Source organism: Mytilus galloprovincialis, chromosome 10 (genome assembly GCF_965363235.1).
Source record: "Mytilus galloprovincialis chromosome 10, xbMytGall1.hap1.1, whole genome shotgun sequence".
In the NCBI taxonomy this organism is placed as follows: Eukaryota; Metazoa; Mollusca; class Bivalvia; order Mytilida; family Mytilidae; genus Mytilus; species Mytilus galloprovincialis.
In genome coordinates this window covers 43,019,611-43,047,185 of record NC_134847.1, presented here as the reverse complement: position 1 = coordinate 43,047,185, position 27,575 = coordinate 43,019,611, and the positions used below count along the sequence as shown (strand labels likewise).

General features: G+C 31.3%; 1 protein-coding gene across 1 annotated transcript; it reads right to left on the bottom strand.

Moving 5' to 3' along the window:
• Window positions 1–23,065: 23,065 nt before the first annotated feature.
• On the bottom strand, window positions 23,066–25,952 carry LOC143049181 (uncharacterized). Its single transcript, XM_076222913.1, has 4 exons — window positions 25,824–25,952; window positions 25,059–25,205; window positions 24,573–24,674; window positions 23,066–23,221 (listed from the first exon to the last, which is right to left on the bottom strand). Exons 1-4 carry the CDS (start codon window positions 25,860–25,862, stop codon window positions 23,087–23,089), a joined length of 423 nt encoding a protein of 140 aa, XP_076079028.1. The 5' UTR covers window positions 25,863–25,952; the 3' UTR covers window positions 23,066–23,086.
• Window positions 25,953–27,575: the final 1,623 nt, after the last annotated feature.

The following is a 27,575-nucleotide window of genomic DNA, read 5'->3' as shown; positions in this document are numbered from 1 at the left end:
CTACTTGCAATACAGAAATGTACAGTACATACAGAGTATATACACACTATAAAGCTCAATACACAAATAGAAAATACAAGAATCATTCTACTAAGAATTATTAGAGACTGTAAAACGATTTCTATATAAAACTAGTTAAAAAAAACATACGATTATTAAAGTAATTTCATTTTAAGAATATAAAAAGGTATTTCTTCTACTTAAAATACCAAAGAAGGTTTTGACAACCATAATTATCATAACAGTTAATGTTTTTAAATAAATTTATTATCATCAGACAAATCATTCAAATCTACATTATATTTCATAGCTTCGCTATATAGACAAAAGCGCAAATCTGCATATAATGGGCATGATAATATTACATGTTTTTCGTCTTCTATGTTATCATTACACATAAAACACACTCTTTCGTCTACATTTTTATTTTCATACCGCCCTGTTTCAATTCTCAACGGAGCTACTTCGCATCTTAATTTAACAAAAGCACCTTTATATCTATACGATAAATTTTTAGATAATTTTTTTATATTACAAAAAGATACTTCATTACTGAAATATTACATAATGCTCATTAATAGTATTAGAATGTCTTTACATTACTTAAATAGAAATAAAAACCAATTCAACGCAACTTTGAGACGGGGAAGTCCATACTACTACCAAGGCCTATCCGTAAATGCAATGCAGAAAAGGGAAATGAAGCATTTTCCTCAACATTGAAATGACAATTAAACGAATGTTTGATTTAAAGAAATCGAGAGATTATTGGAGCATTGAACACTTAAGAATATAAAACGTTTTTTGTGAGAATGATACACCCATTGTCATAATTAGCTATATATAGTACTCGTTGAGAATTGTACTTAAATATAATCAAACCTATGACCATTCTTGGAGATTTTCGTTAAACGCATATTTCAATTTTCCTTGTGACGATTGACGAAAGACACAACCACACGGTATAATTTTAATTTTCGAAGCATTCTGAAAGTCTGACTGTTATATGTGCCAACTAAAATAAAACAGCAGCGACGTTAATCATTTAGTAGATTTTATGCACAATTCGTTAGTATAACAAGGAAGGTTTAAAATGTATTAATATCAAGATGAATAAAAGTTAATATACTTAAAAAGCACATAAAATATATAGAACATATATAATTTAATTTGTACAACACAACGAAAACCAATACAATATGCATAAAGTTTTTTTTTTTCATTAAAAATTGTATGCTTCTTATTGTTGGTCTATCTACACTACTTAAAAATGAAGCTCAATTTGTTAGCCGGCATGACATATAAACGAAGAATCTTATATTGGACCATGGGGTTGATTAGGAATATCACTATTTACGGCCCTTTTTGATTTCTACATAATCTATATAACCAATATATTACAAGTTCGATACCGATACCAATATAGGTAAGGTCACATGTAATTTTCAGTAGAAGTACGAACACCAGGATGTGTTCAAACAAAAATACTTTAGAGGCAGACAAAACTGTGGACCTTATAATCAGCATGACTTTATAAGATGACAATACAAATACTAAAATTCCATGCAAAGGCACATATTGAAAGAGGGCAAACGAGTGTTTACACCATTATAAAACTTAAAAGAATAATCCAATGCTCATATATACTTGAACCATGACATTATCAAGCTTTTTCTTTGTTTTGCTAAGCATTGTTGTGATGTCGTCATACGAACCACGTCTAGTCATACATTTCTTTTTGATTCTATAATGCCTTCCAATAGCAGTCTGAAATTAAAAATTATGGACTGCAATAACAGAACGTGTGATGTAATAACTTTATATCATTCGATTTTGTAAAATTCTAATGTTTGAAGTCGACGAATAAGAACAAGTTCATGAGTTTTGCTATTATATGCCATTCCACTTTCTAGATCCTCCAAATCAAGAACAAACTTGTCAATTTTCCCCTCTGGTGTCAACCGGAGGATGTTTTTGTTAATCAAAACAACGTAAATAAAGTCATACTTATCAACACAAACACCCATTGGTTCATAAGTACGATTATCTTTAAAATGATTGCTTAAATCTGATGAAGTGATTTTGAAAACCGAGTTACCTTCGAGAGTCATACACTCAATAGTCTTGTAGTAAAATGAAGTATAAATAAATTTATCATCCCCATAGGGACACATGTAACCCACTTCAACATTTATAGGTATTTTTCTAATAATCTGACCCTGTTTTGATACTATGATATAATTTATATATTCACAAACTAGTAAATATTCTCCAACACAGCACATCGGATATTCATACTGGGATCCTGGACAGATTTCGAAATCTTCCTCGATAGATAAATCTAAAATGTTGACTTTTAAAAGCTGAGGGGAAACAAGAGCATGAGTGTTATCCAATGTAGTAATGTAAAATGGCATACACAAATCCCCAAGTGACATTGTGTCTAGCATGCCACTCTCGCAGTCGTAAATGTAAATGCAATGGCGTCTGGTATCAGATAATGCAACTTTTTTAATGGAAGGAAAACAACAGACTTTCCATACTTCTACACTTTCCACTTCTACTAATTTTTTCAGGTCAATACTTTTTGTAAGCTTTAGATTCCCAGATCCGATCAATAACGCTTGGCATTGATTTAGCTTAGTAAGTTCTGGTATGTCATCCATATTATGTTCAATGATTTGCAGTGTTGCAAGTGTGCTTGAGATATCAGAAGATCGTCGTTCTTGTAAAATTGAATGCAGCTTTGTAAACTGGTCTGTTTGCATTTCTTGTTCTAGCTTATGTAGAGCAGTGTCAAACTTTTTAATATCGACGAATAGCTGCTGATCTGCTTCATCTTTTACAAGTGTGTGTAAATCCGTACAAAAACTACTCAATCGGCTTTTCCTTTTCGTTATTTCATCACTCTCTTCTATAATCTGTTGAGTAAGTATATCCCTTTTAGCAGAAAAATCCTCCCTTATTGTTTTGTTTCTCTTCAAATAATCTGTTACATTATTTCCAGGGATGTGTTTTTCAATGAGTACTGATTCGTTTTCAAGGGCAATAATATTTTCATTCTTCTTTTTCAAAATTGCATCATAAATACGCATCAAATTTTCTATTCGCGTTTGCAAATCTGATAAGGCAGACCCTTGTCTGCAGCGTTTTGAAGCATCTTCTATGCATAGCACATCATCACACTTGCGATGGAAACCGGGGATACAAAGAGTACAGCACAACTGATCATGATTACGGCAATATAGAGTTATTTCTTTTTCAGAATGTGTCTCGCAACGGTTCCACTGTGAAATCATTGTTTCACTCAATTTGCTCATACTTTCTACCAATACCACCGTGTGTTTTGAGCTGGCATGGTTTTTCTTATGCTCTATTGAACACTTTTTACACAATCCCTCTCCACATGTACTGCACCATGACAAAGCTTGGTGATTTTCATTTTCTCTTTTGCATGGCCCACACAAAGGAACGTTTGAAGCCATGTTTATACTACATGTACTACAATAAAAGCAAAAATATTTATCAGACGAACACTGGACGAAAAACGATGCATGTAGTTCAAGATGTTAGAATGTATGCATTTCTAGCTGTTAAGACCAATATAAACATATAAGACATCGATATGTACCTTCCGCTAAACTTGTGCGGTCCGTTAAATAATTGATTAAGTAGAAACAGGAGGGTGACCATTTATAATGCAGGGGCAAGGGAGAGTGGTCAAGACCTGGTGACAATGAATATTTGGTTTCTGTCAAACGAAAGAAGAAACTTTCAGTAAATAGTTATGCACATTTTTTTAAAGGTACAGTGAAAAAAATCAATTCGCCATAAATTACTCTACCCTCCCCATTCACCCCCCCCCCCCCAAAAATCGTCATCCTTATGCATTTTTTTTTATTCTAGAATATAGTTTCTGAAATAGAAGCTAATATAATCCTCGACGTGAACCATTTTATTTGTAGTGTTGTTGTTAATAATGAAAAAAACATATAACGAGATTACCGAACTTTATGGTAAATTCAAAATTTGGAAAACAAGCGTCAACAACCAACGGAACAAGTGAGAGAAAAAACTGCAGCATTCATGACTTGGTATATTCATTTCCAAAAGACAAAATGGTAGGGTAATCATTGTTTTGTTACTTTCTTATAAGACCTCCCATTTGTTTGACAGTTTTTATATGACACAAACTAGTGAGAATCAAAAAAAGGCACAGTAGTTCAATGCAACCATTACTGCAATCCAGCAGCCAAAACTTTGTCAACATGTAGACATACATCACAAATTTATAACAAGACTGAATTAAAAATTCAAACAAAAATACAAATAATCAAACAAAGACGTCAATTAAATGTTCGTAAAACTGATTGTTAATTAACAAAAACGTTCACAAATCTGTTTGTGAAGTTAAAAGTAAATTGACAAAGACGCTGGAAACAAGGTTGGTTTGGTTGATTGTGGGCCAGCACTAAGCCGGTCTATTATATGACAAGGGTTTGAGATTTTTTCATGAATTTCTGCATTAATATTTTCTACGGTACATGAAAATAAGAGATTTTAGGTAATTAAAATAAAGACAATTTTTTTTATTAATTTTTATAAAAGAAGAATATGCCAAATATTTATACCAATGAATGTTCATTGTTTTATCATGCACAGAATACATGACCCGTATTTGGGGATTTTCCAAACCATGTTATTTTTAGAAATGTAAACAAGGTACAATATTCTTACGACAACTCGTCGTCGGATCATGGCAAATGATTTATAGTTTGCGTTATTTTCTCATTTTATATTCTATTTTGATTATAATATATACAGTTTTCATTTTTTAGAAAAATAATCATATTAAAGATATCTTTACTTTCAACGTAAATGATCTCGGGAGTTTTTATAGGTGACACGTTTCAGTAACTGAAAGTGATTTTCAAACCTCTCAAATATGCACCTGGTGTTTGTTAATTCTTTGCAATTTTACTGCAACCAAACAGTTTGAAATGAAAACATTTTGTCAAGGATTTGCCAGTTGTTACGAAAAGAATAATTTACCGTACTGTCTGAAGGTTCCTGATTTTGAGTTGTTGTATAAAGCAGTTTTTTAGTCTGTCGTATACCAAATGAAAATTTAAAGGGGATATGGAGAAAATGTATAGGAGACAATATTAATATCAACTCATGGATAAAACCCAAATATGGAACATTTTAATTGTTGTCCTTCATCTTCAAATCATCATCAGGCATTCAACAATGATAAATATTTCTCATAACTGTTTATAAGTTCAAGTTGACCCTTCGCATTGGTTTAAGCAGAATTCACAAAACGAAGATGGGAAAATGATTTAGTGTTTCATCTGTCCATCATAAAGTTAAAGTCCATCTATCTAGTTTAAACATATTTATTTACAGTGGATTTGGAAACAAGTAATTGCAACTTATATCAATCCCTCTCCACTTTGTTGGTGCGAGTGCTTCTTTTTAGCGAACGAAGATGTTGAAGGGATTTAGTGTTTCATCTGTCCATCATAAAGTTAAAGTCCATTTATCTAGTTTAAACATATTTATATACAGTGGATTGGGAAACAAGTAATTGCAACTTATATTAATCCCTCTTCACTTTGTGGGTGCGAGTGCTTCCTTTTAGCGATATTAGCATTCTCTTTTTTGAAATCTACAAGTGTGTCTTTCACATGCAAGAGATATGGCTCTCTCTCCTAACACGGGTCAGCCATTTATGGTCCCCACCGACGGACTATCATCGTTTTCAAGACCACACTTGCAAAGGGTGTCATGAGAGAGCCGGAACAAGGTAGAAACCAGGAACCTTTGTGTTAGAATTTGAGAATTTTCCAATATCTAATGCACACATTTTTTGAAGTTATGTTGTGGATGATTGAAGTTAGAAGGGTTCTTTTCTTGTCTGACCGAAGGTCATAGGAACTCTTCACTTGGTGTTTGGTGCCTTTGTTAAAATAGAACACAATTGTTTCGCTCAAACGCTCTCGAACTTAAAAGATAACTAGGAAGTTGGAAAAACAAACGCTAGCTGCAAATTTAGGACAGTGACTTTCGACTGCATACACAACAGTGTACTGCTGGTTTGCAAATAAAAAAATTAACCTCAAACTAGGTATTTATACTATTCGGTAAAATCTACATATACACGAACTTTGCTTTTTCTGTGATCTCTCACATAAATAAAAACAAAGATCTATCTACTTAAATAATTAATTTGATAATATGCCTGTCGACGGTTAATTTAATTTAAACACAGACATCAGGTTTGCGCTAATGAGACAAAAATAAGCAAAACACACACTGAAATAGACGGAACTAAATGACTACATGTTGAATGCAATACAGTGAATTTGACTCGAAATCATTTTAAGACATCAGTGGTCACAGGGTATTTATAAGCGAAGAATGAACTAAATAAAGGAAACAGAACTAAAGACTTAATAACTTCATAAATTAAAGTGTTCTGTTGTGACCTTGATATTACTAGCGACGGTGCCCTTAAAGTTACAACTGCCACAGGGAACCTGAAAATAAGTTTGAAACAGCAACAAAAAGTTAAATCACAAAAATACTGAACTCAGAGGAAAATCAATTCGGAAAGTCCATAATCAGATGGCAAAATCAAATAACAAAACGCATCAAAATCGAATGGACAAGAACTGTCATATAAAAATTTTCAGCCAGCAAAATGCATTAGTGATACATTTTCCCTAGTGATAATATATGGACATTTGTTGAAAAACAAATAAAACTCTTTGTGAAACTAAATTTGATATTTGAGAGTCCTGGCCAACCCAATCTATAGTTCAGGTGCTTCTGACCTAACGTAAACATCAGAAGTTGGTTTTACCTAATGGCTTTTTTAACTTGACAAAGTGGCTTTGAATCACTGTATAAATGGTTGTGTTCCCCTATTATTATATTCCACCCGTATAAAAATCCATACTAAGGTTTTAGTTAATACCTTTAAAAGAACTTTTGAAAATTTTTTTAAGTTGATAATAGCTTCTATTTCCCTTTTTCAGCTCTTACAAAATAATCTTTATATAAATTACATACATGTACAGGGGTTTTCATTAAAATTCATATTTTTTTAAAAGGGGTGTTTGGCCCTTCGAAAATAATCCAAATTTAAGAATGACGCATTAATTTTTATTCATTTGACTTACAATAAATTGATTAGATAACAAAAAAAAATCTGTTCAACGTACGGCCTTTAAAATGTCTGCTAATATGTAGACATATTATGATACAAATCGCTTTGTATCTGCCATTATTATACAAAAATTTCAAATTAAGGAATGTTCAGTAATTTTTAATGGAAACTTATGTATGGTTGATCATAGTGAAATATTAGGGTGGCACGGTAGTGTTTCTGACCAACATATGCTTTCAACACTTTCTTCTTAACATAAGAACTTACATCATGTACATACAAAGTTTATTAAAGTATTTTCATTAAAAAAAAAAATGAGAATATATGATGACTGTTTACTTTTTGTGCTATTTTTATACACCTAAGGTCGCTAGTGCTATTCGGTCCTTGATCATGCAGTTTTGTATTTGTTTCTGTCTATTGTTTAGTTCTTTATATGTTTATTCTTTGAAAAAAAATTCTATGGTTTGGATTTTAACTAAAAATGTTCTTTATCATTATTATTATTCTTTGAATAGAAAACTTAAAAGTTTTTAAATATTTATTTGCATCTGCATGTAAAATAATTTCATATGTTTCCACCATTGATTTCACCTATTAGTCTTTGTTAAAATTTGCACTTTTCAAAAAAAATGTGCAGAATTTATCTTTGTTTCAAACAAAGAAATACTTGGCATGAGTAAAGTTTTATCCTGTTCAGTACCATAGAACAAGTTTCACATAACATTTCATTGCATATAAGAAAATAACCATCACTGGAAGTTAACAAATCAAATTTCTCCCCTTATTTAATCTGTGAACAAGGTTTAGTAACCATGTAACCTGAAGTTTAAAAATAATCTATAGAAACCCCAAATTAAATAAGTAATGGTGCTTTGAAGACATATGTTTATGACACAGAAATGTTTTACTGCAATAAAATGTAGGATTGATTACCTACAACTGTCAAATACAACGGAATATTCTTTCGACCTATTTTCATATACAACCGGATGTGACGTACCATGATTTGGTGGTATTACACCTTCTACACCCGATTCATCCCTCAGTTTGGGAAAGCATGTTTAGTTGAAACTGTATTTTTGACCAATCATAATGTTCAGATACTTTGACTTAATAAAAGTAGGATACAAAGATGAGCATTTTAAATTCCGAAATATAAATAATACCGTGCCACCTAGAGCCTGTTCACAATTTAAACGTTGAGGTTGGTTGAGGTGGTCCGATAGTACTAGCATTTCAGGTTTGAGTGGTAACATGATATCAGTGGGACCTTTGTCTGGACCAGTCTGTAGTTAAGGGTGCTGACCTATTCAATTAGCTCTTTTATTCAGCTGAAATAGAGAGTTTTCTTTGACATAAATAAGCCATATTGCTAGGACAAAGAATTGGATTATCATTGTATGTAAGATAGAGTATATAGCTTATTTTTTCTGTTTGAAAATGTAATGATTTGTTTTAATTTTTAGCACAAAAAAGGTATATTATATATGGGAACATATTTTAACTTTATAAATACATGAAATAGGGACAAACAATCTAAATCGAGTATTGTCAAAAAGATTTGAGAATAATAGATTACAGCCATCTTTGAAAATAGATGCATATTAGATAATTTTACATACATTGTACAGATGAAAATTACTTTTTGAGAATTTGGTATTGACTGCATGATGAATAACATTAAAGCACTAGCCACTTAGGTTTATAACGAAATACAAAAAAAATTAATGTCATGATACATATTCAAATTAATTTCTAAATATTATAATGAAATTAATTTACTTTGTAGAATCTTAGGCAGTGTTAGAAAGTTCTTAAAAGGCTTTTATTGTCCTTATTGACCAGGGAATACTATTGTCAACCTTAACTGGTATAGATATGATATACACAAAATAAATGTGGGTAACAAGAATTAAAAAAAAAACAGTTCTTAAATACCATCCCTGGGACTGAAAACTGCTGATTAAGCAAATTTTTGCCTGATCTGATATGTAAATAGAAAGTGGAAACTTTAAATTTTAAAGTAACTTGCAATAGATTTTAAATATTAAATGCTCGTTTCAACTTTTTACAGTGCCTGACAACAACTAGAATTTGAGACTCAACATATTTCAATTGTATGTACAACATAAAATGTTCATCGAAAAAAAAAAAATCCTTCACAAAAGTACATCAATGCTAATTTTCTTCAGGTTGAATATGTAGGTCTGTGGTAACCTGACACCAGAAGAAGCAATTTTTTTACCAGCTAGTTGTAAAGGAGTCCTTACTTACTGAATTACTCTAATATTTAAATGAAATATAGTAAGCATTAGGTGTTTCTTTACATTCATCAATGTTTATAAAACAGTTTTGTTGGTTGGGCAAAGAATGTGATGTCATGATATGTTATATCGATTAGATGTGTCATATCGATTAGATATTTTATTTATTTATTATGCCAATATAAGGAATGTTTTAAAATTAACTGACCCTGAAAAGAACAAAAGAGGTTAATTGATTATGTGACGGAACACAATTTAACTAAATGCATACATGAGAAAGAGACAAACGGTCAATTAAGAAATATGTTCTGTTGCATTTTTTGTCAAAAATATTTTAGGATAATAAGTTTATGCATGACTGCTTTCAAGTTAGGGATGTTTTTGTTAAAAATAAATCATATGCGGATACATTTTGTCTGCGATACGAATTTGGATTTTTTTATGTTATTTTTTGTTGCTCAATAAAGTGATTATAAATGTAGACTTGTAAAACAATTCAACATGGCCACTATTGATATTAGCACCATGACCTTCATTTTGACACCTGAACTACGATGACATTTGGGACAGTCTGCGTAGCAGCTGCAAGCTCTTTGACATCGCATGAGTGGAGAGCAGTTTACTTCATATGCGGGTGATGTTGTTGCAAAGGTCAAGAATATAAATTATAAGTTTCAATATTGACATCATCTTGTTGGTCATAAATGCTAGAACTCAGATGAAGACCTAGAAATAAGACAGACGAAGCTGTATATGTGTTTCTTTAATCTCTTGTTCGACGGGTTAAAGTATAACTGTTTAACTCACCTCAATCTGTCAACTAAATAAAGAAACAAAGAGAAATGTCCGCCATTTAATATGTGTATTCCGTATCGATTTATTATGACGTCTCTTTATCTTAATTTAAATGTCTTTTTAAAGGTAAACACATAACTTGAAATTAGAGAAGCGTGAATTTTTGACAGCTCTACATTAAAGAATTTATGACGTAATTTTATACCAGACTCGATAAGTGATCGTCTAATACGCAATTGACTGGGAACGACTTGAATCATAACATTCTCTATGAATTATGATAAAAAGTAAAAAATTCGAGTGTATAGCTTCATCGATCGTGCATCAATACATCTAAAATCGGATGCAGATAAAAAGATTTGCATTTCATTTTACATCTACCTGATAATTTAATTCAAAACTTGGATGAAATCAAGATTATTCATATAACATATATAATTACAAAATTTGAAACAACGTCCATTGGCCAATATTACACATATATAAATATCGAAGCATGAGATGCAAAAGTTTATTGCATTGTATATGCATCCGATTTCACCCAGATAAATGCAAGCTCGATTTCGCTAGTTTTTCGCGAAATATTGACTTTGTTTTTCATTGCATTGTAAATATTTTTACCTGTTAATATTTACATACTAAATAGTGTGTTAAAATTACATGGTAAGGCAATTTATCTATATTTATCTTTCTACTAAATAATCCCACGTGTATGTTATGTGTTGCTATCTATAGGCACTTATACTGGTACATGTATACATATGCAAACGAATAAAAGTGTACAAAACAACATCAATAACAACAGAAAATAAATGTTATTATTTATAAATATTTCGGATAACAGATATCCTTCATCAGAATGACCATGATGTAAATGAATCGTGGCTTCTTTGATTAAACTATAATATTCTTGGAAGTTAATATACAATAAAACAGTTAAAACTGAACATCAGTTAATAAGCTTGAATAAGTCTAAAAAATTTAAACATGACATAGCATTATATAGCTATTTATATAAACTTTTAAAAAACGTTTTTGGGTCTTAGTACTGGAAGTATTATTTTCACGTAATTGGAACAATTATCATGATAATGTCTATTGGTCTATAAAATTAGTTACTGAGATTTAAACAGAGATTTGATGTGAAAACAATTGTACAAAAGCATGATAAGCGTTTTCAAAAGCATATCTTTTATAAAATTTAGTCCTGATATCTATGATGAGTTTATTTACATATCTTCGTGTTTTCTTGTACAATTGTATCTAATAAGGTTTGAACGGGTCAATATGAAGCTTTGTCATATCTTTAGATACACAAATGAAGAAATCTGAAATAAGTCATTTAAAGTGAATACTCATAATAATACAAATTAAATGTTTTTACCATAAACAAAACTAGATACACAAGTGCATTCATAAATTAACTTTTTTTTGTTTACAAACCATGCTTATCTACTCTTCGGAAAACTAAAAATATTATAGTTTCATATTTATTTTCATAAAAATTCAACATCATCAATGATACCTGTAATTGAAATGAGGACAGATAAACCTTGTAGTAAAGTCACAGGTATCTTGATAACAACTAAAACAAACACATATTTAACAAAGAATCACAAAAGGCATATATCAAATCTCAACCTCATTCATTCCTTTCTTATTTTTGAATTTTAGACCGCTTTTCTGGATTTAATTGTCTCAATTTATAGCAGCGAAAATACAAATTATTTCCACAAACAATATTTTTCAGAATTGTGACAGAAATTAATTTTTTTATAAAGACATTTAAAATGATTATTGCACTGTGTGTTCAAGTGCAAAACATGAAGCTCATGATAGTATTTTCAAAGCTTCAAAAAGGGCAGAACGAAATATTTTAGATAGCGTATTACTATGACATTGTTGTTTTTTTTCTTTTAATGTTTCCTGCTTCCAGTGGAACGACTTATTTTTATTCGAAAATCTTATCCTTCAGACACCTCAAATATTGAGAAAAAAGTTCGAAAATAAAAAAGTGCACACGCTGAAATATCTTGACTGCTCTCCTTAGAATCATTAATATTTGCCAATGGTCTGTAAAATGAAGGCTTTACTATACATATCACATAAACTCAACACCATCAATGACACACGATACATGTAAATGAGATGAAGGTCAGTTAAACATAGTACATTTTACAATCCTATCGTACACAACATATATTTAGCCTATTGCAAGAATATGGTATATTAGAAACATTATTGAGTGTAGTGGGAAAGAAAGAATACTGTTGGAGAATGCTTGTTGACCAGAATTACAAGAATTATTATAGAGGAATTGTGATAATACCAATAGTTGGTGTTGTTGACAAGCAGACGTCAGTAAGTTGAATAAGTGGTCGTGTGTCTGGTCATTTTTATGGGTATTAGATTAGAGAAGAGGTGGTACATTGCTTCATTTACATTTGCCTCTATAGTGTAGAGTTGAACAAAATTGTAAATGGTTGTATTTGTTCACTTTATGTGATATTATGATCAATGATATATCTTTTTTTTTATACGATTGTGAATTTCAAATTCTACAGGTGATGGTTTTGTACAAAAATCAGGTTCATTCATTGCGCTATTTACAGACAAAGTAATACAATACGACAAGCGTATTCATATATCAAATTTACAAACTAACCCCACTATGTTGTCATTCTGTTAAAATACTAACAGAAATCAGATAAGGTGGCAACCAGCCATAAACTCACGAAAAAAACTTATTTACCTCTGATAAAGCATTGGTTATGATTATGAAATGTATAATCCAGCTACTTTTACATCTAACAAATTAATAGATAATATTCAAACACACTAAGTTGAAATGTGTGATAAATCTTTGCTTTATGTGTAGGCTTAAGATTACGGTCAATATATAGAACAGTTTAGATGAAAACATTATATTTTAATTCAATTTAAATGTTGTTGTTCCATTTCTGTTGCATAAATGTGCAAATGATTTACTAGCGGCCATTACAACAAGGCATATATCAAATCTAGCAACCTCATACATAGCACGAATTATTTTAGATGAGCATAATACTATGACATCGTTCTTTTCTTTGAATGTTTCCTACTTCCAGTGGTACGAGTTATTTGATTCAAAAATCCATAAACTCACGAACACAAACTTATTTACCTATGATAAAACATTGGTTATGATTATGAAATGTATAATCCAGCTACTTTTACATCCAACAAATGTATAGATAATATTCAAACACATCAAGTTGAAATGGATGATCAACCTTTGCTTTTTCTAAGGTTTAAGATAACGCTCAATATATAGAACAGTTTAGATGAACGCATTATATTTCAATTCAATCTAAAAGTTGTTGTTCCATTTCTGTTGCATACATGTGCAAGTGTTTTACTAGCGGCCATTACGGCATCATGTGACATTGTACTGAATGTTCCTGATGTGTCATCTATGATAGTTGGTGATCGATTTCTGAAATAAAAAAGGTATTTTAGGATAAGATCAGAAAATTTGATGAAGTTGTATCATATTGTCTCTTGATATATATTTTCTTTCTTTTATATGTATATATCAAAATTTAGCAAAAAAAAGATGCTAGGCTACAAATAGACAATAAATAGATAATGTTTCGGGTGTTTGCATGATGCACATGATCACATAATATTACCTTCAAAGGTTCATTTACAATCAAATGTAATAACAAAAACAATTTAGTTTAGTTTAAGATTTTTTTACATATAAAAATAAAAAGATGTGGAATGATTGCCAATGAGAAAAGCCTTCACAAGAGACTTGGTTAAAATTCAATGAGAGAAATGCTTGTAATTAATACTAGCGAATAATAAATCTTAATTATGATGTTATTGACTGTATTTTACTTGAAGAGTAAAAAAAAGCACATATTGTTAAAAGAAATTGAAAATAATCATGTGCCCTTGATTTGAAAAGGATTGTTTCTGAAAATTTTCAACAAACTAATTTTTTTAGTTTTATGTGAACATTTCTAGTACTTGATGTGTCTGTTGTATTTTGAATGATCCTTTTTTAAATATGTTTACACCAAAAGAATACTTTTGCAACATGCCAAAAACGGATGATTATGACAAGTCACCTTTTCTACTTTAAGTTAATGTCCTAGATGTGTATGTAGAAGCTATTGCGGAATCTTCTCGGTTTTTTTTTTCAGTTTAAGTGAGAGGTTTAGCTAGCTATAAAACCGGGTTAAATCCACAATTTTCTACGTGTCTGTACCAAGTCAGTAATATGGAATATGACAGTTGTTATCCATTCGTTTAATGTGTTTGAGCTTTAGATTTTGCCATTTGATTTGGGACTTATCTCTTTGAATTTTCATGGGAGTTCAGGTTTTTTGTGATTTTATTTTTTTGCACAATATTGACTTTTATCCTGATTTGAAATAACTTAAACATTCAGCAGGTTTTTTTCCTTAGTTCCTAATGGTAATTTTCCTCTGACACCTAAAGATAGATTTTACCTCAAGTTCATGGAGATCATGTGGTGTGTGTACTTCTGTAGATTCCTGACCATTCATTGTGTAAATGAAACAGTTATGCCATTGAGATGCAAGCATCAAGTGCTGAAAATGAAAGATATTTTTATATTATGACAAATGTATCGTGTTCTACATATTGTATTGAATTAAAATAAAAGTTTGTTTTATGTTTGAATAACTTGTTTCCTTATTTGTTTACAGATACATTCCAAATGAACGTATATCAAAAAAAAATTGTGCTTAAAAAAATGATTCATGTTTAAAGAAAATAAATCTGAACAAGTATATGATACAAAAGAAATGTAATAACATAAATGGTACCCATTGGTCGAACGAGATGCACGTTTCGATAAAGCATGTCGCATTGATGTTTCTCAAAGCAAACATATTTGAAAATATAATCAAATGTCTAAGCTTAGCTTACTAAGATCGTAAAACAGTTCATTTCCCTGAGTTTTTGTATATATTACAGCAGCCTTAAAATTGTTAAAAGTATGTATGAATCAGACAAAACTATAAGATCTTTAAATTAGAAGTAAACAAAGTGAAGTCAGATCGTTGTATGCATAGATGTCTTTCAGGGATGTTCGGTACTCTCTTTCAAAATAACAAGCTTGTTAGAAGAATGTTATGAATTGATAGCATATGCACACAGGTGATAAGAAAGCAGGCAAAAAAAATAAAAGTTAGTTTATATTTAACATTGGCTTATATATAATATGGATTCTATATAATTGTCAAAGAAGACATTTGTAAATATTTATACTCAAATTATGCTACGAAAAGTAAGGGTAAGTCGGTGAAATTTAAACATGGGTAAAACGAGAGGATTCCGAATATCGGACAAAATTTCAAATACAAGAAAAGCGAACATCCTTTATCATATAAGCTTGGAGCCTTCCATCTACACAACTTCCAGTTTCTGGGCTTGCCCGTTATTTTCCCCTTGGGTTACCTTTTGGAACCCAAACACTGCATCAGTATCTAACATGACCAAAATGTCACTTCTAAATAACATCATATCTTAATCCATTTAAATAGAATAAAATTAATAGATAATTGTATTTGCCTTTATGGGAACCTACCATATTTAGATCATATCTAAATACAAACGAATCAAATACGGGATGTTCCACTGTTGGGTGTGTACGATGCGCATGCGTTGAATGGGTACTAGTATGGTGATGTGCGTGATGTTTTGTGGTAGGGTTCATGGTTGTAGCAGCAACATACCGAATTTGTTAAGCTTTCTTATGTATTGGAAAGGCGAACCAGTGGACGGAAAAATATACTGGTCCTGCTCCAAATCTACTGGTCCTGCCAAAATGGCATGCATTTGACAAACACTAATATAAATGATAGATGCTTATTTTCATGTTGTTTTTTATATGTGTGGACAAGAAAAAAAGACACGGGATCCATATTTTGATAAGAGCTTTTAAAATCTCAATGATTTTCTTTACCATAATAAAGATCGAGGACAGAAAAATGTCAACAATGTCTCCCACATCATCACAATCCTCACAGCGACCATAGAGTGTCTGACGGGTACATTTTTTGTAAACGTTGCTCCTACTTTGCACGATAGTGTTGTATATATATTATAGGATGGCAGTTGTATCTTGTACAATGGGATTGGAGTGTTCAATATTTTTTTATATTTCAAAACTATCCGATTTACATAGTATGGTTGAAATATAAATAATACAAGTAAATACAATTCTGTAACATCTTGGTCTTCATAAGTGGCAGGATATACGACGAAGAAGTAAATAAATCGAGATTGCGATGCAACTAGTGATAGTATTCATACCAATAAACCAAAATACTCCAGTAGAAAGATATAGATTTAAACGGATTGACCTAGTAGATAAACCCTTAAATAGTAACAAGTTCTGATTCCGTTGACATCAATCTGCGTCAATTCTCATTGAACTAAGTACAAAGTTAAAGTACTTGAAGTGGAAAGGCGACAAACATTGGAACTAAGTGCACTGATCTTTCTTAAAATGTGACTTTTTCAACAATTTTAGTTCATGAAACATTATATTCTATGCATGAAATACGATGTCAGTAGTGGATCAGAAACCGCTAACTCTTCTCTAAACCATTGTTTTTTTACTTGAAATTGTGTGCTAAACACACAGTTCTTGTGTGTAATGTTTTCTCGTTCACTACTTTATTTTTGTCTTTGTCTGTGTTATGTATTTTGATTGGAACTCTTGGTATTTTCTCACTTGATCAGCGTTCACTCCCTCTTCCTATTTTCAAATATCATTATCACCTCAGCATTTACCAACATCATGGCGTTAGCTTTAAATAATATAAAAATAATTTTCTTTAGTACCCTCTATCAAAAACTTTAAAAATTTATTCCAAAAAACACAAATATTTGGTATTTGTGAAACATATTGGATTATACAATCAATCAATTATTTTCTTTATACAAACAGGCACACACATAAATTGCAAAACGGTCTCACAATTTTCAGATTACTATTTTTAAACAAAGAGTAAATCCGGTTATGTACTGCTATTATACAAACAAAGATTGCGGGATACAGTGTGTCTACCATAAACATATAAATATGTTATTAGATAACAATATCTGGGCAGACTGTTTGATTTTATATATATTTAGTAAAAAGCTAATGTGAGTCAAAAAAGTGATTTAAAACACCTCAAATTTTACTCAAAAATTAGTTCAATATATGATCTAGGTCATAAACACAAACGGAAAAAATAAATGCACAATGTACAAATAAAAATAAAAAATCCACGCAACAAAAATGTTTCTACTCAACTTTGTCTTAATCAAAACAACATCAGCTGTTTCTCTTATCTGTGACAAAACTATTGATATAAATTGTATTTACTTATTCGCAGCTTTTATATATTTTGCATACTCGTGACAACGTACTGCTTGAAATATTATATCAACTGAACTATTGGTGCAGACTTTATATTGTCATAAACATCATTAGTTAAGACTTTTTTGTTGTTGAATCCCCTTTTCCCGTTGGGTGCCTGTGTCATTTGTGAATGCCCAACATCTTTTTTTTTCACACCATTCACGTGTAATGTGAATCTCTCAATTTATTTTCTTCACGTTAATATGAACATTTGTTTATATCACGACTGGTTCGATCTTGTCGTCAGGTCTGACCTGAATCTATAAGTTTATCTAGTCATTTCGAGGTTAATAATCCTTTCCTTGTACCGGTGTATGACAGAATATGTTACATCTCTCCTTTTAAACAATGACCTTGCTTCGGCCAGATATGTTTCTATTTTGTTAGATCGAAAATGGCCAATACTAATATTACATTAAAGGTTTATATAGTGTGTGTCTTGTCTGATTCTTGGTGCTAAACATTACTTGCAGCGACAATAGTCATATGATAACGACGAATGAGTATCTTGTGTAGGAAACCTGGGTACCTTGAAACATAATATATTTCCCACTGGTCTTGTCTTAGGAACTTTTCCAGATTTTATTATTTAACATTAAGGTATTTCTACTTGAAAATTGATACACCGAGTCAAAAGTCCAGTTACTTCCATTCATGACTGTTGACTTGTCTGATTTGTATTTGTAGGTACGGTTTCATTATCTTGTGTTGAGCATACGTGTAGCTGAATGAAAAAGTAGCACAATTTCAGACAACAAACGTAACGACGGTGTTTTCAATCAACTTTGTTGTTGTTGTTGTAAAAACATGTTAAATAATAAATAATTAATAAGCGTGTAATTGATGATTAAAAAAAAAAATAAGTAAATTCATGAAAAATTTATAAAACGTTAGTAACCTATGTTCCTGGTCTAATAGAGGTTTCCCGATTTGCTACGTATCATTAAAATTGAGAAAGGAAATGGGGAATGTGTCAAAATGACATCAACCCGACCAAAGAGCAGACAACAGCCGAAGGCCATCAATGAGTCATGTACGGTTGGTAGTTTTCTCAACGGTAAGTGCTGTTTAGGAGATATCATTTAATGCTTGAGATCACTTTAACCTTAGTTTCTATCTAATTTCAGAATCCATAAACGAATAATTTTGTATGAGTAATAAATCATGTCAGTATCAAAGTAATGACTACTGAGCTGATGATACCCTTTTGGTATGATAGTCTATCAGCAGAGGTATCTACCAAGTGTTTTAGAATAAAACTGAAAACAACACGTGATCAATTTCATGCGTCCAAAATGTAAAATCACAAAAGTACTGAACTCCGACGAAAATTCAAATCGGAGAGTCCCTATTCAAATGGCAACATCACAGGGTCAAAAATAAAGGCAACAGTAGTATACGGATGTTCAAAACTCATAAATGGATAGAAAAAAAACACATTCAGGTCACAAACTAAAACCGGGGGAAACGCATTAGATATAAGTGGAGAATGACGACGTAACATTAAAATAAAACACACACAGAAACGAACTAAGTATAAGACAAAATCCGATGAGAATAACAAATATAGCATCAAAATTAAATACATGAATTTGGGATAGAAAAGTACCGTGACACGTCTTATAATAATGTGAATTCCAACTCAAGTATAAGAGGAAACAAACGACATACATGTAACAGAAACACAACGTTAAGATATAACACACACAGAAACGAGTTATAATATAACAATGACCATATTTCTAAAATAGTACAGGAAATTTGTTAAAAGAAATAATGGTGGGTTGAACCTGGTTTTTTGGCATGCCAAACCTCTCTCTTTTATGGCCATGTTAAATATAACATTAAAATGACAACACAACATTACAGGACTACAATACAAATAAATAGAAGAACTCATTGGAAAAGAAATACACGAATAATAGCTAACAAAAGGCACCAGCCTTAAAATTTAATACGCCAGAAGTGCGTTTTATCCGCACAAGATTTACTAGTGACGCCCAGATATAAAAGTTTGAAAGCCAAAACAAATACAAAGCTGAACAGCATCGAGGACCAAAAGTTCGAAAAAGAAAATCAAACACAATCCAACTAAAAAAAATAGACACAACCGAATAAGTCAAGGCTTCAACGCAAAGTGACGTCACATTTGAAATTGTAAAAAAAAGGACATAACTTTGTTGGAGCAGTTTCTGCGTAAGGAACACACTCCTATATATGAAGTCCGTATAGTGTAAACAAGCACGAGAATAATGTATCAATTGGGATATGTAAACACAATACGAAGGAGCAGAGGGTGTGTTACTGCTGAGAAATGGGAAATTGATAATTGGGAAGGTGAAATCGTCCCGTGTATCAAAGATTTTCGTGTGGAGTCGTCCATCTGCGTCAATATTGAGGAAAAGATCAAGGTATGAAGCAGTCCTTCTAGTTTCAGTAGTATCTTTAATTTCAAAGTCACTGGGATATATGAGATGTAAGTATGGGCTGAAATATGGATTATTCAATGATAGAAGATCATCAATATATCGGAAAGTAAAATAAAAAAATTTCGCAAGGTGCCTTTTTCTTTCTGTCTTTTAGAAGGTTTACAATGAATTCTGCTTCAAACGAGTACAAAAACAAATCGGACAATAAGGGTGCACAATAAAAACCCATTGGAATACCGACTGTCTGTTGAAATATAAATCCTCCAAACTCAACAAATTTATTGTCGATCAAAAAGTCTAGCATTTTGCTCTGTTTAATGGGATGATGAAGTCGATCTTTCAACTGAGCTTGGGGAATAGAAGTACAAAGCGTAGAAAAATCAAAAGTTTTTATGTTGCCGCAAAATTGTAAAGATTGTGATCGAAGATTAAGCAGTAGATCTTTCGAATTTTTGAGAATCCACATATGGTTAGCAGCACTGGTAGAATTAATCTCATCGCAATATTTTTAAAGCCCATCTTTAACTGTAGAAAGAAAAGTATTTAGTACTTTAGAAAGATGTTTAGTCGAACATTTTGAAGACCCAGCTATGTATCGTTCTTTATATGGAGTTTTGTGTAATTTAGGTATCCAGTATAATGATGGTAAATTTCCTTCGTTTTCTTTGATGTTGATACCAAAAGAAAGAAGGACAGATTTATGATTTTGTACAAAACTTGATAAATGATGTTAAAGAATATGTAGGGTTACCAGTAGTTATATTTATTCCTAGCTCTGTTGTTAGACATTGCAAATTATGTTTTTTTTACGTATGAAGATAATATTATTTGAGGTTTTATCTGCTGGAACAACGACATATTTATCATGCAAAGAGGATAAAGCATCCACAACATCCGGATTCTTGAAAGGGCTAGTATCTCTAGTACTCATATTGCTTCGTAGTTTTTGAATGCATGAGCGAATAGATTTGATCCATTCAGACAAAGTGTCCAGTTCTGCTTCGTCTGGTTCGCGCTTTACCCATTTTCTTGCATAGTCTTCAACTGCATCCATCATTAACTTGAAGTTCTTTTTCAAGTTGATGGACTGGAGGATATATTTCGATCCTTTGCCTAACAACTCTCTTAGTTGTTCATTGGTAACGATGCCAAGGTCACCAGTAATAACATCACCAGCTTAACTATAATTGTACTGTTACGATGAACATGAGGCTTGGATTCCACATCTTTGAGGTTAAAGCCTTCTAAAACTCTCTTGTGGTTAAAAATCTTGGATGCAATAGACTTGGTGTAATTATAAGAAATAACAGGTGTAGCTTAAAGTAACTTAAAGCTTAAGGTAAAGTAATCGGGTATAGTTTTTTTTTTAAAGATTTGTAAACACATCAAACGAATAGATTCGAATAGAACTGTCAATTTTCTGACTTGATACAGGCATTTTCTTAGATAGAAAATGGTTGACTAAATTATATTAACAACGGTGCGTGAATAAAACAAACAGATATTATAGATAAAGAATGCAAAAATACAGAAATTAACATTGTGTTATACTAAAAAACACACAAATATGTAACAAAAAAGCACAACCTGGCATAAAGACTAAGCATATTAGCAAACATTAAAGACAAGAATACACAAATTTACCATAGTACAATAACACAAAAACGGAGTGTTTAAGTACAGAGCCATGTTATATATGTAACATTAAAAGGCATATAGACAAAGCAAATAGCCAAAATCATAGACAAGCAACAAACAAGTTTTCGATGTAACACTAAAAGGCATATAGACAAAGCACTTTAAGAAAAACAAAAGACAAGAATAGGAGAATAACATAAACAATAATGACAGGATGTGCAAGTACCACAAGTATCTTGCTAGCAATTCAAATCAACAAATATTTAACGAAGCACAACAAGGCATATATCAAATCTAACTACTTCATACATAGCACGAATTATTTTAGATGAGCATTATACTATAACATCGTTCTTTTCTTTGAATGTTTCCCGCGAGTTATTTGATTCAAAAATCTTATCCTTCAGACACCTCAATTATTCAGAAAAAAGTTCGAAAAATAATAAAAGTGCACACAATGACATTATATCTTGCCTGCTCTACTTAGAATGATTAATTTATGTCTCAATAGTCTGTAAAATGAAAATTGTTATACATATCACATAAACTCAACACCATCAATGATATATCTAAATGAGATGAAGGTCGGTTAAACCTAATAACTTTACAACCATATTATACACAAAATATATTTAGCCTATTGCAAGAATATGGTATATTAGAAACATTATTGGGTGTAGTGGGAAAGAAAAGATATTGTTGGAGAATGCTTGTTGAGCAGAATTACGAGCATTATTATAGAGGAATTGTGATAATACCAATAGTTGGTGTTGTTGACAAGCAGACGTCAGTAAGTTGAATAAGTGGTCGTGTGTCTGGCAACTTTCATGGGTATTAGCGTAGAGAAGAGGTGGTACATTGGTGCATTTACATTTGCGTGTATAGTGTAGAGTTGAACAAAATTTTAAATGGTTGTATTTGTTCACTTTATGTGATATTATGATCAATGATATATCAATTTGTTTTAAACGATTGTGAATTTCAAATTCTACAGGTGATGGTTTTGTACAAATTCAGGTTCATTCATTGCGCTTTTTACAGACAAAGGAATACGACATGCGTATTCGTATTCAAAATTTACAAACTAAGCCCACTATGTTGTCATTTTGTTAAAATACTAACAGAAACCAGATAAGGTGGCAACCAGCCATAAACTCACGAAAAAAAACTTTTTTACCTCTGATAAAGCATTGGTTATGATTATGAAATGTATAATCCAGCTACTTTTACATCTAACAAATCAATAGATAATATTCAAACACACCAAAATGAAATGGGTGATCAACCTTTGCTTTATGTGTAGGCTTAATATTACGGTCAATAAATAGAACAGTTTAGATGAATACATTATATTTTAATTCAATTTAAATGTTGTTGTTCCATTTCTGTTGCATAAATGTGCAAATGTTTTACTAGCGGCCATTATTGCATCATGTGACATGGTACTGAATGTTCTTGATGTATCATCTATGATAGTGATGATCGTTTTCTGAAATGAAGGAGATAGTTTAGGGTTACCGTCAAATAATTTGATAAACCAATGTTATATTGTCTTTTGGTATATATTTACACTCCTATATATATATATATATATAAAAATTTGACACAAAAAATGGTGATCGACTACCAAAAGACAAGAAATAGATAATTATATATGTTTCGGGTGTTTGCATGATGCACATGATCATACATTATAATTAGTTATCAAAGGTACCAGGATTATAATTTAGTACGTCAGACCCGTGTTTCATTTACATAAGACTCATCAGTGACGCTCATATCAAAATATTTTTTTAAGCCAAACAAGTAAAATGTTGAAGAGCATTGAGGATCCACAATTCCGAAAACTTGTGACAAATATGTCTAAGGTATTCTATGCCTGGGATAAGAAAATTCTTAGTTTTTCGAAAAATTCAAAGTTTTGTTTACAGTAAATTTGTAAAAATGACCACATTATTGATATTCATGTCAACACCAAAATGTTGACTACTGGGCTGGTCATACCTTCGGGGACGATACCTTCAAGGGATCATTTTCAATCAAACGAAACAAGAAAACAATTTAGTTTAGTTAATTATTTTCTTATATATAAAAATAAGAAGATGTGGAATGATTTCCAATGAGATAACTCTTCACAAGAGAATTGGTTAATATTCAATGAGAAAATTGCTTTTAATTAATACTAGCGAAATATATTTTTTTTCATGATGTTCTATGCCGTATTTTTCTTGAAGAGTAAAAAAAGCACACATTGTATTATGAAATTGAAAATAAATATGTGCCCCTGATTCGAAAAGAATTGTTTCTGAAAATTTTAAACACTTCATTTTTTTGTAGTTGTAGGTAAATATTTTTAGTATTTGATATTTCTGTTGTATATTGAATGATCCTTGGTTAAATATTTTTTCACTAAAATAATACTTCTGCAAAATGTCAACAACAGATGATTATGACAAGTCACACTTTCTACCTTAAGTTATCGTCCTAGACGTGTATGTAGAAACTATAACTGAATTTTCGTTTTTCATCAGTACAAGTGAGAGGTTTAGCTAGCTATAAAATCGGGTTATCCGCACAATTTTCTACATGCCTGTACCAAGTCAGGAAAATTACAGTTGTTATCCATTCCTTTAATGTGTTTGAGCTTTAGATTATGCCATATGATTTGGGACTTATCTCTTTGAATTTTCTTCGGAGTTCTTTTGTGATTTTAATTTTTGCATAATATTGATTTTTATTCTAACTTGAAATAACTTAAACATTTAGACGTTTGGTTTTCCTTAGTTCCAATGGTTATTTGCTTCTCAAACCCTAAGATGTTTTTTTTTCGGATGACCTACCTCAAGTTCATGAAGTCCATGTGGTGTGTGTACTTCTGTAGATTCTTGCCCATTCATTGTGTAAATGAAACATTTATGACGTTGAGATGCAAGCATCAAGTGCTGAAAAAAAGATATTTATAAATTGTACGAAACGTGTTTTGTGTCCTAAACATTTTATTGAATGAATTTTCTCTCTAGATTTTTCAAAATATTTAACATTGACACTATTTTCTTTCAAAAACGAGGGGAAAAAACAAGAATTTTATAAAATTTTCAAAGATTTCATTCTGAACTATATGAAAAGATATAGCCTTTATCAAATATGCTTTGATATTAGATTTTGAAATTCACCACTTTCAAATTATATGCGTTATTTTTCCCTTGTGTTTCCTTTTGTATCCCGAACACTGCATCAGGATCTTACATCAGTAAAACGTCACTTCTAAATAATATCATATCGAAATCTATTTAACAAATAATTGCATTTTCCATTGGAGTACCTACCATATTTGGATCATATCTAAATGCAAACGATTCCTTTACGGGATGCTCCACTGTTGGGTGAGTACGATGAGCATGCGTTGGATGAGTACCGGTATGGTGGTGTGCGTGATGTTTTGTGGAAGGGTTCATGGTTGTTGCAGCAAAATTCTGAAAGACATGTTAATATATAAAAACTAGTGTCCATTATTTTTTAATCAAAGCAGCGAATCAACAAAAGCTATTTCTCTACCTAAAACAATGTTAAATTATTAAAATTCTTGCATTTTCACAATACTGTTTGAACTTTTTACATTTTAGAAGCCAAGGTCTTAAGAGCCGACTACTAAAGAAAAAACCACACCGTCTAAAATAGTACGTGGTATGATTGTCAATGAGACAATGATCCACCACATGTACATTTCAATCGTTAGCCTAATACAACTTTTGTTTAGGGGCCTCAAGAGGGTGTGTTTTTTCCTGAGTCAGAACAATTTTTCTCGCGAACTTACTTTATTACTTTTAATCAAATTATACACTATAAGGTATAAGGGGAATCTGGATTCAGAATTTGTTTTTGTCATCTGCTTCGAAAGATTTTTGTTCAACAAATTAGGGAACATAATATATTATAAGAAAATAATTCGTACCCCCTTATTCTAAATCTTTTTTGAAGTTATATGTGTGTTCCCTTACATGTGGGGGTAGTTGTCCCATTTTCCGTCATAACAAATCTTTTCATTTTGATATTAAAAAAGTATCAGTATAAAACATTTTCAAAACACTTACCTGACCAACCATGCAGCATAAAAGTATTGTGAAGATCATGTTGATTGTATTTGTAGAATAGTGAATGTTTCTTTAGAGAAAAGTTGAAACTTGTGATAGTATTTATACTAATTCACTATAATACTATAACAGAAAGATACAAAGGTTATTCGGTGTGACCTAGTAGATAAACCCTTAAATAGTAACAAGTTCTGATTCCGTCGACATCAACCTGCGTCAGTTCTCATTGAACTGAGTACTAAGTTAAAGTACTTGAAGTGTAAAGTTGACAAACATTGGAAATAAGTGCACTGATCTTTCATAATATGTGACTTTTTCAGCAATTTTAATTCATGAAACATGATATTCTGGGTATAAAATATGATGTCAGTAGTTGATCAGAAAACCGCTGCTCTTTTCTAAGCCATTGGAATTTGACGAGAAATTGTGTGCTAAACCTATAATTTTGTGCGTAATGTTTTGTTGTTTATTCCTTTTTTTTTGTCATTGTATATTTTAAGTATTTTGATTTGAACTCTCGGTATGGTCTTACTTAATTAGCGTTCAAGCACTCTTTATATTTTCATATACCATTATCACCACCTCAGCATTTACATCATGACGTTAGCTAAAATAATTTTCTTTAGTACCCTCCTTCAAAAACTTGAAAAATGTATTCCAAAAAACACAACTATTTGGTATTATATTTGGAACATATTGGATTATACAATCAATCAATCATTTTCTTTATACAAACAGTCTAACAAATAAATAACATATCTGTTTCACATTTTCCAGATTTCCAATTTAAACAAAGAACATCACCGATTTTGTACTGCTATTGTACAATCCCAGACGGTGGTTTACAGTGTGTTTACCATAATCATATGAATATGCTATTAGATGACAATATCTTGGCATACTGTTTGTTTCATTTTTATTGAGGAGGAAGCTGATGTGCTTCAAAAAAGGTATTTAAAACACCTCAAATTTTACTAAAATGAGTTTGATATATGATCTAGGACAAAGGCACAAACAGAAAAAATACATGAACAATGTACAAAATCAAAACGAAAACGAAAAGTCAACGCAACAAAAACGTTTCTACTCAACTTAATCAAAACAACATCAGCTGTTTCTTTTATCTGTGACACAACCATTGATATTAATTGTATTAACTAATTCGCAGCATTTATATATTTTGCCTACTCGTGACAATGTGCTGCTTGACATATTTCATCAACTGAACTATTGATACAGACTTCATATTGTCCTAAAGATCATGAATTAAGACTTTTTTTTATATTGATTCCCCTTCTCCCGTTGGATGAATGTGTCATTTGTGCATGCCCAACATCTTTTTTCACACCATTCACTTGTAACGTGAATCTCTCAATTTGTTTTCTTCACGTTAATATGAACATTTATTTATATCACGACTGGTTTAACCTTGTCTTCAGTTCATACCTGAACCTAGAAGTTTATCTAGTTATGTCGAGGTTAATAATACTTTCCTTATGACAGAATATGTTTCATCTCTCCTGTAAAACAATGACCTTGCCTCGGCCAAATATGTTTCTATTTTGTTAGATCGAAAATTGCCAATGCTTATATTACATTTAAGTTTTATATAGTGTGTATGTTGTCTGATTCTTAGTTGGTACTCAACATAACTTGCAACGACGATAGCTATATCATAACGACTAATTAGTATATCGTGTAGGAAACCTGGGTACATGAAAATATATTATATTTCCCATGGGTCTCGTCTGG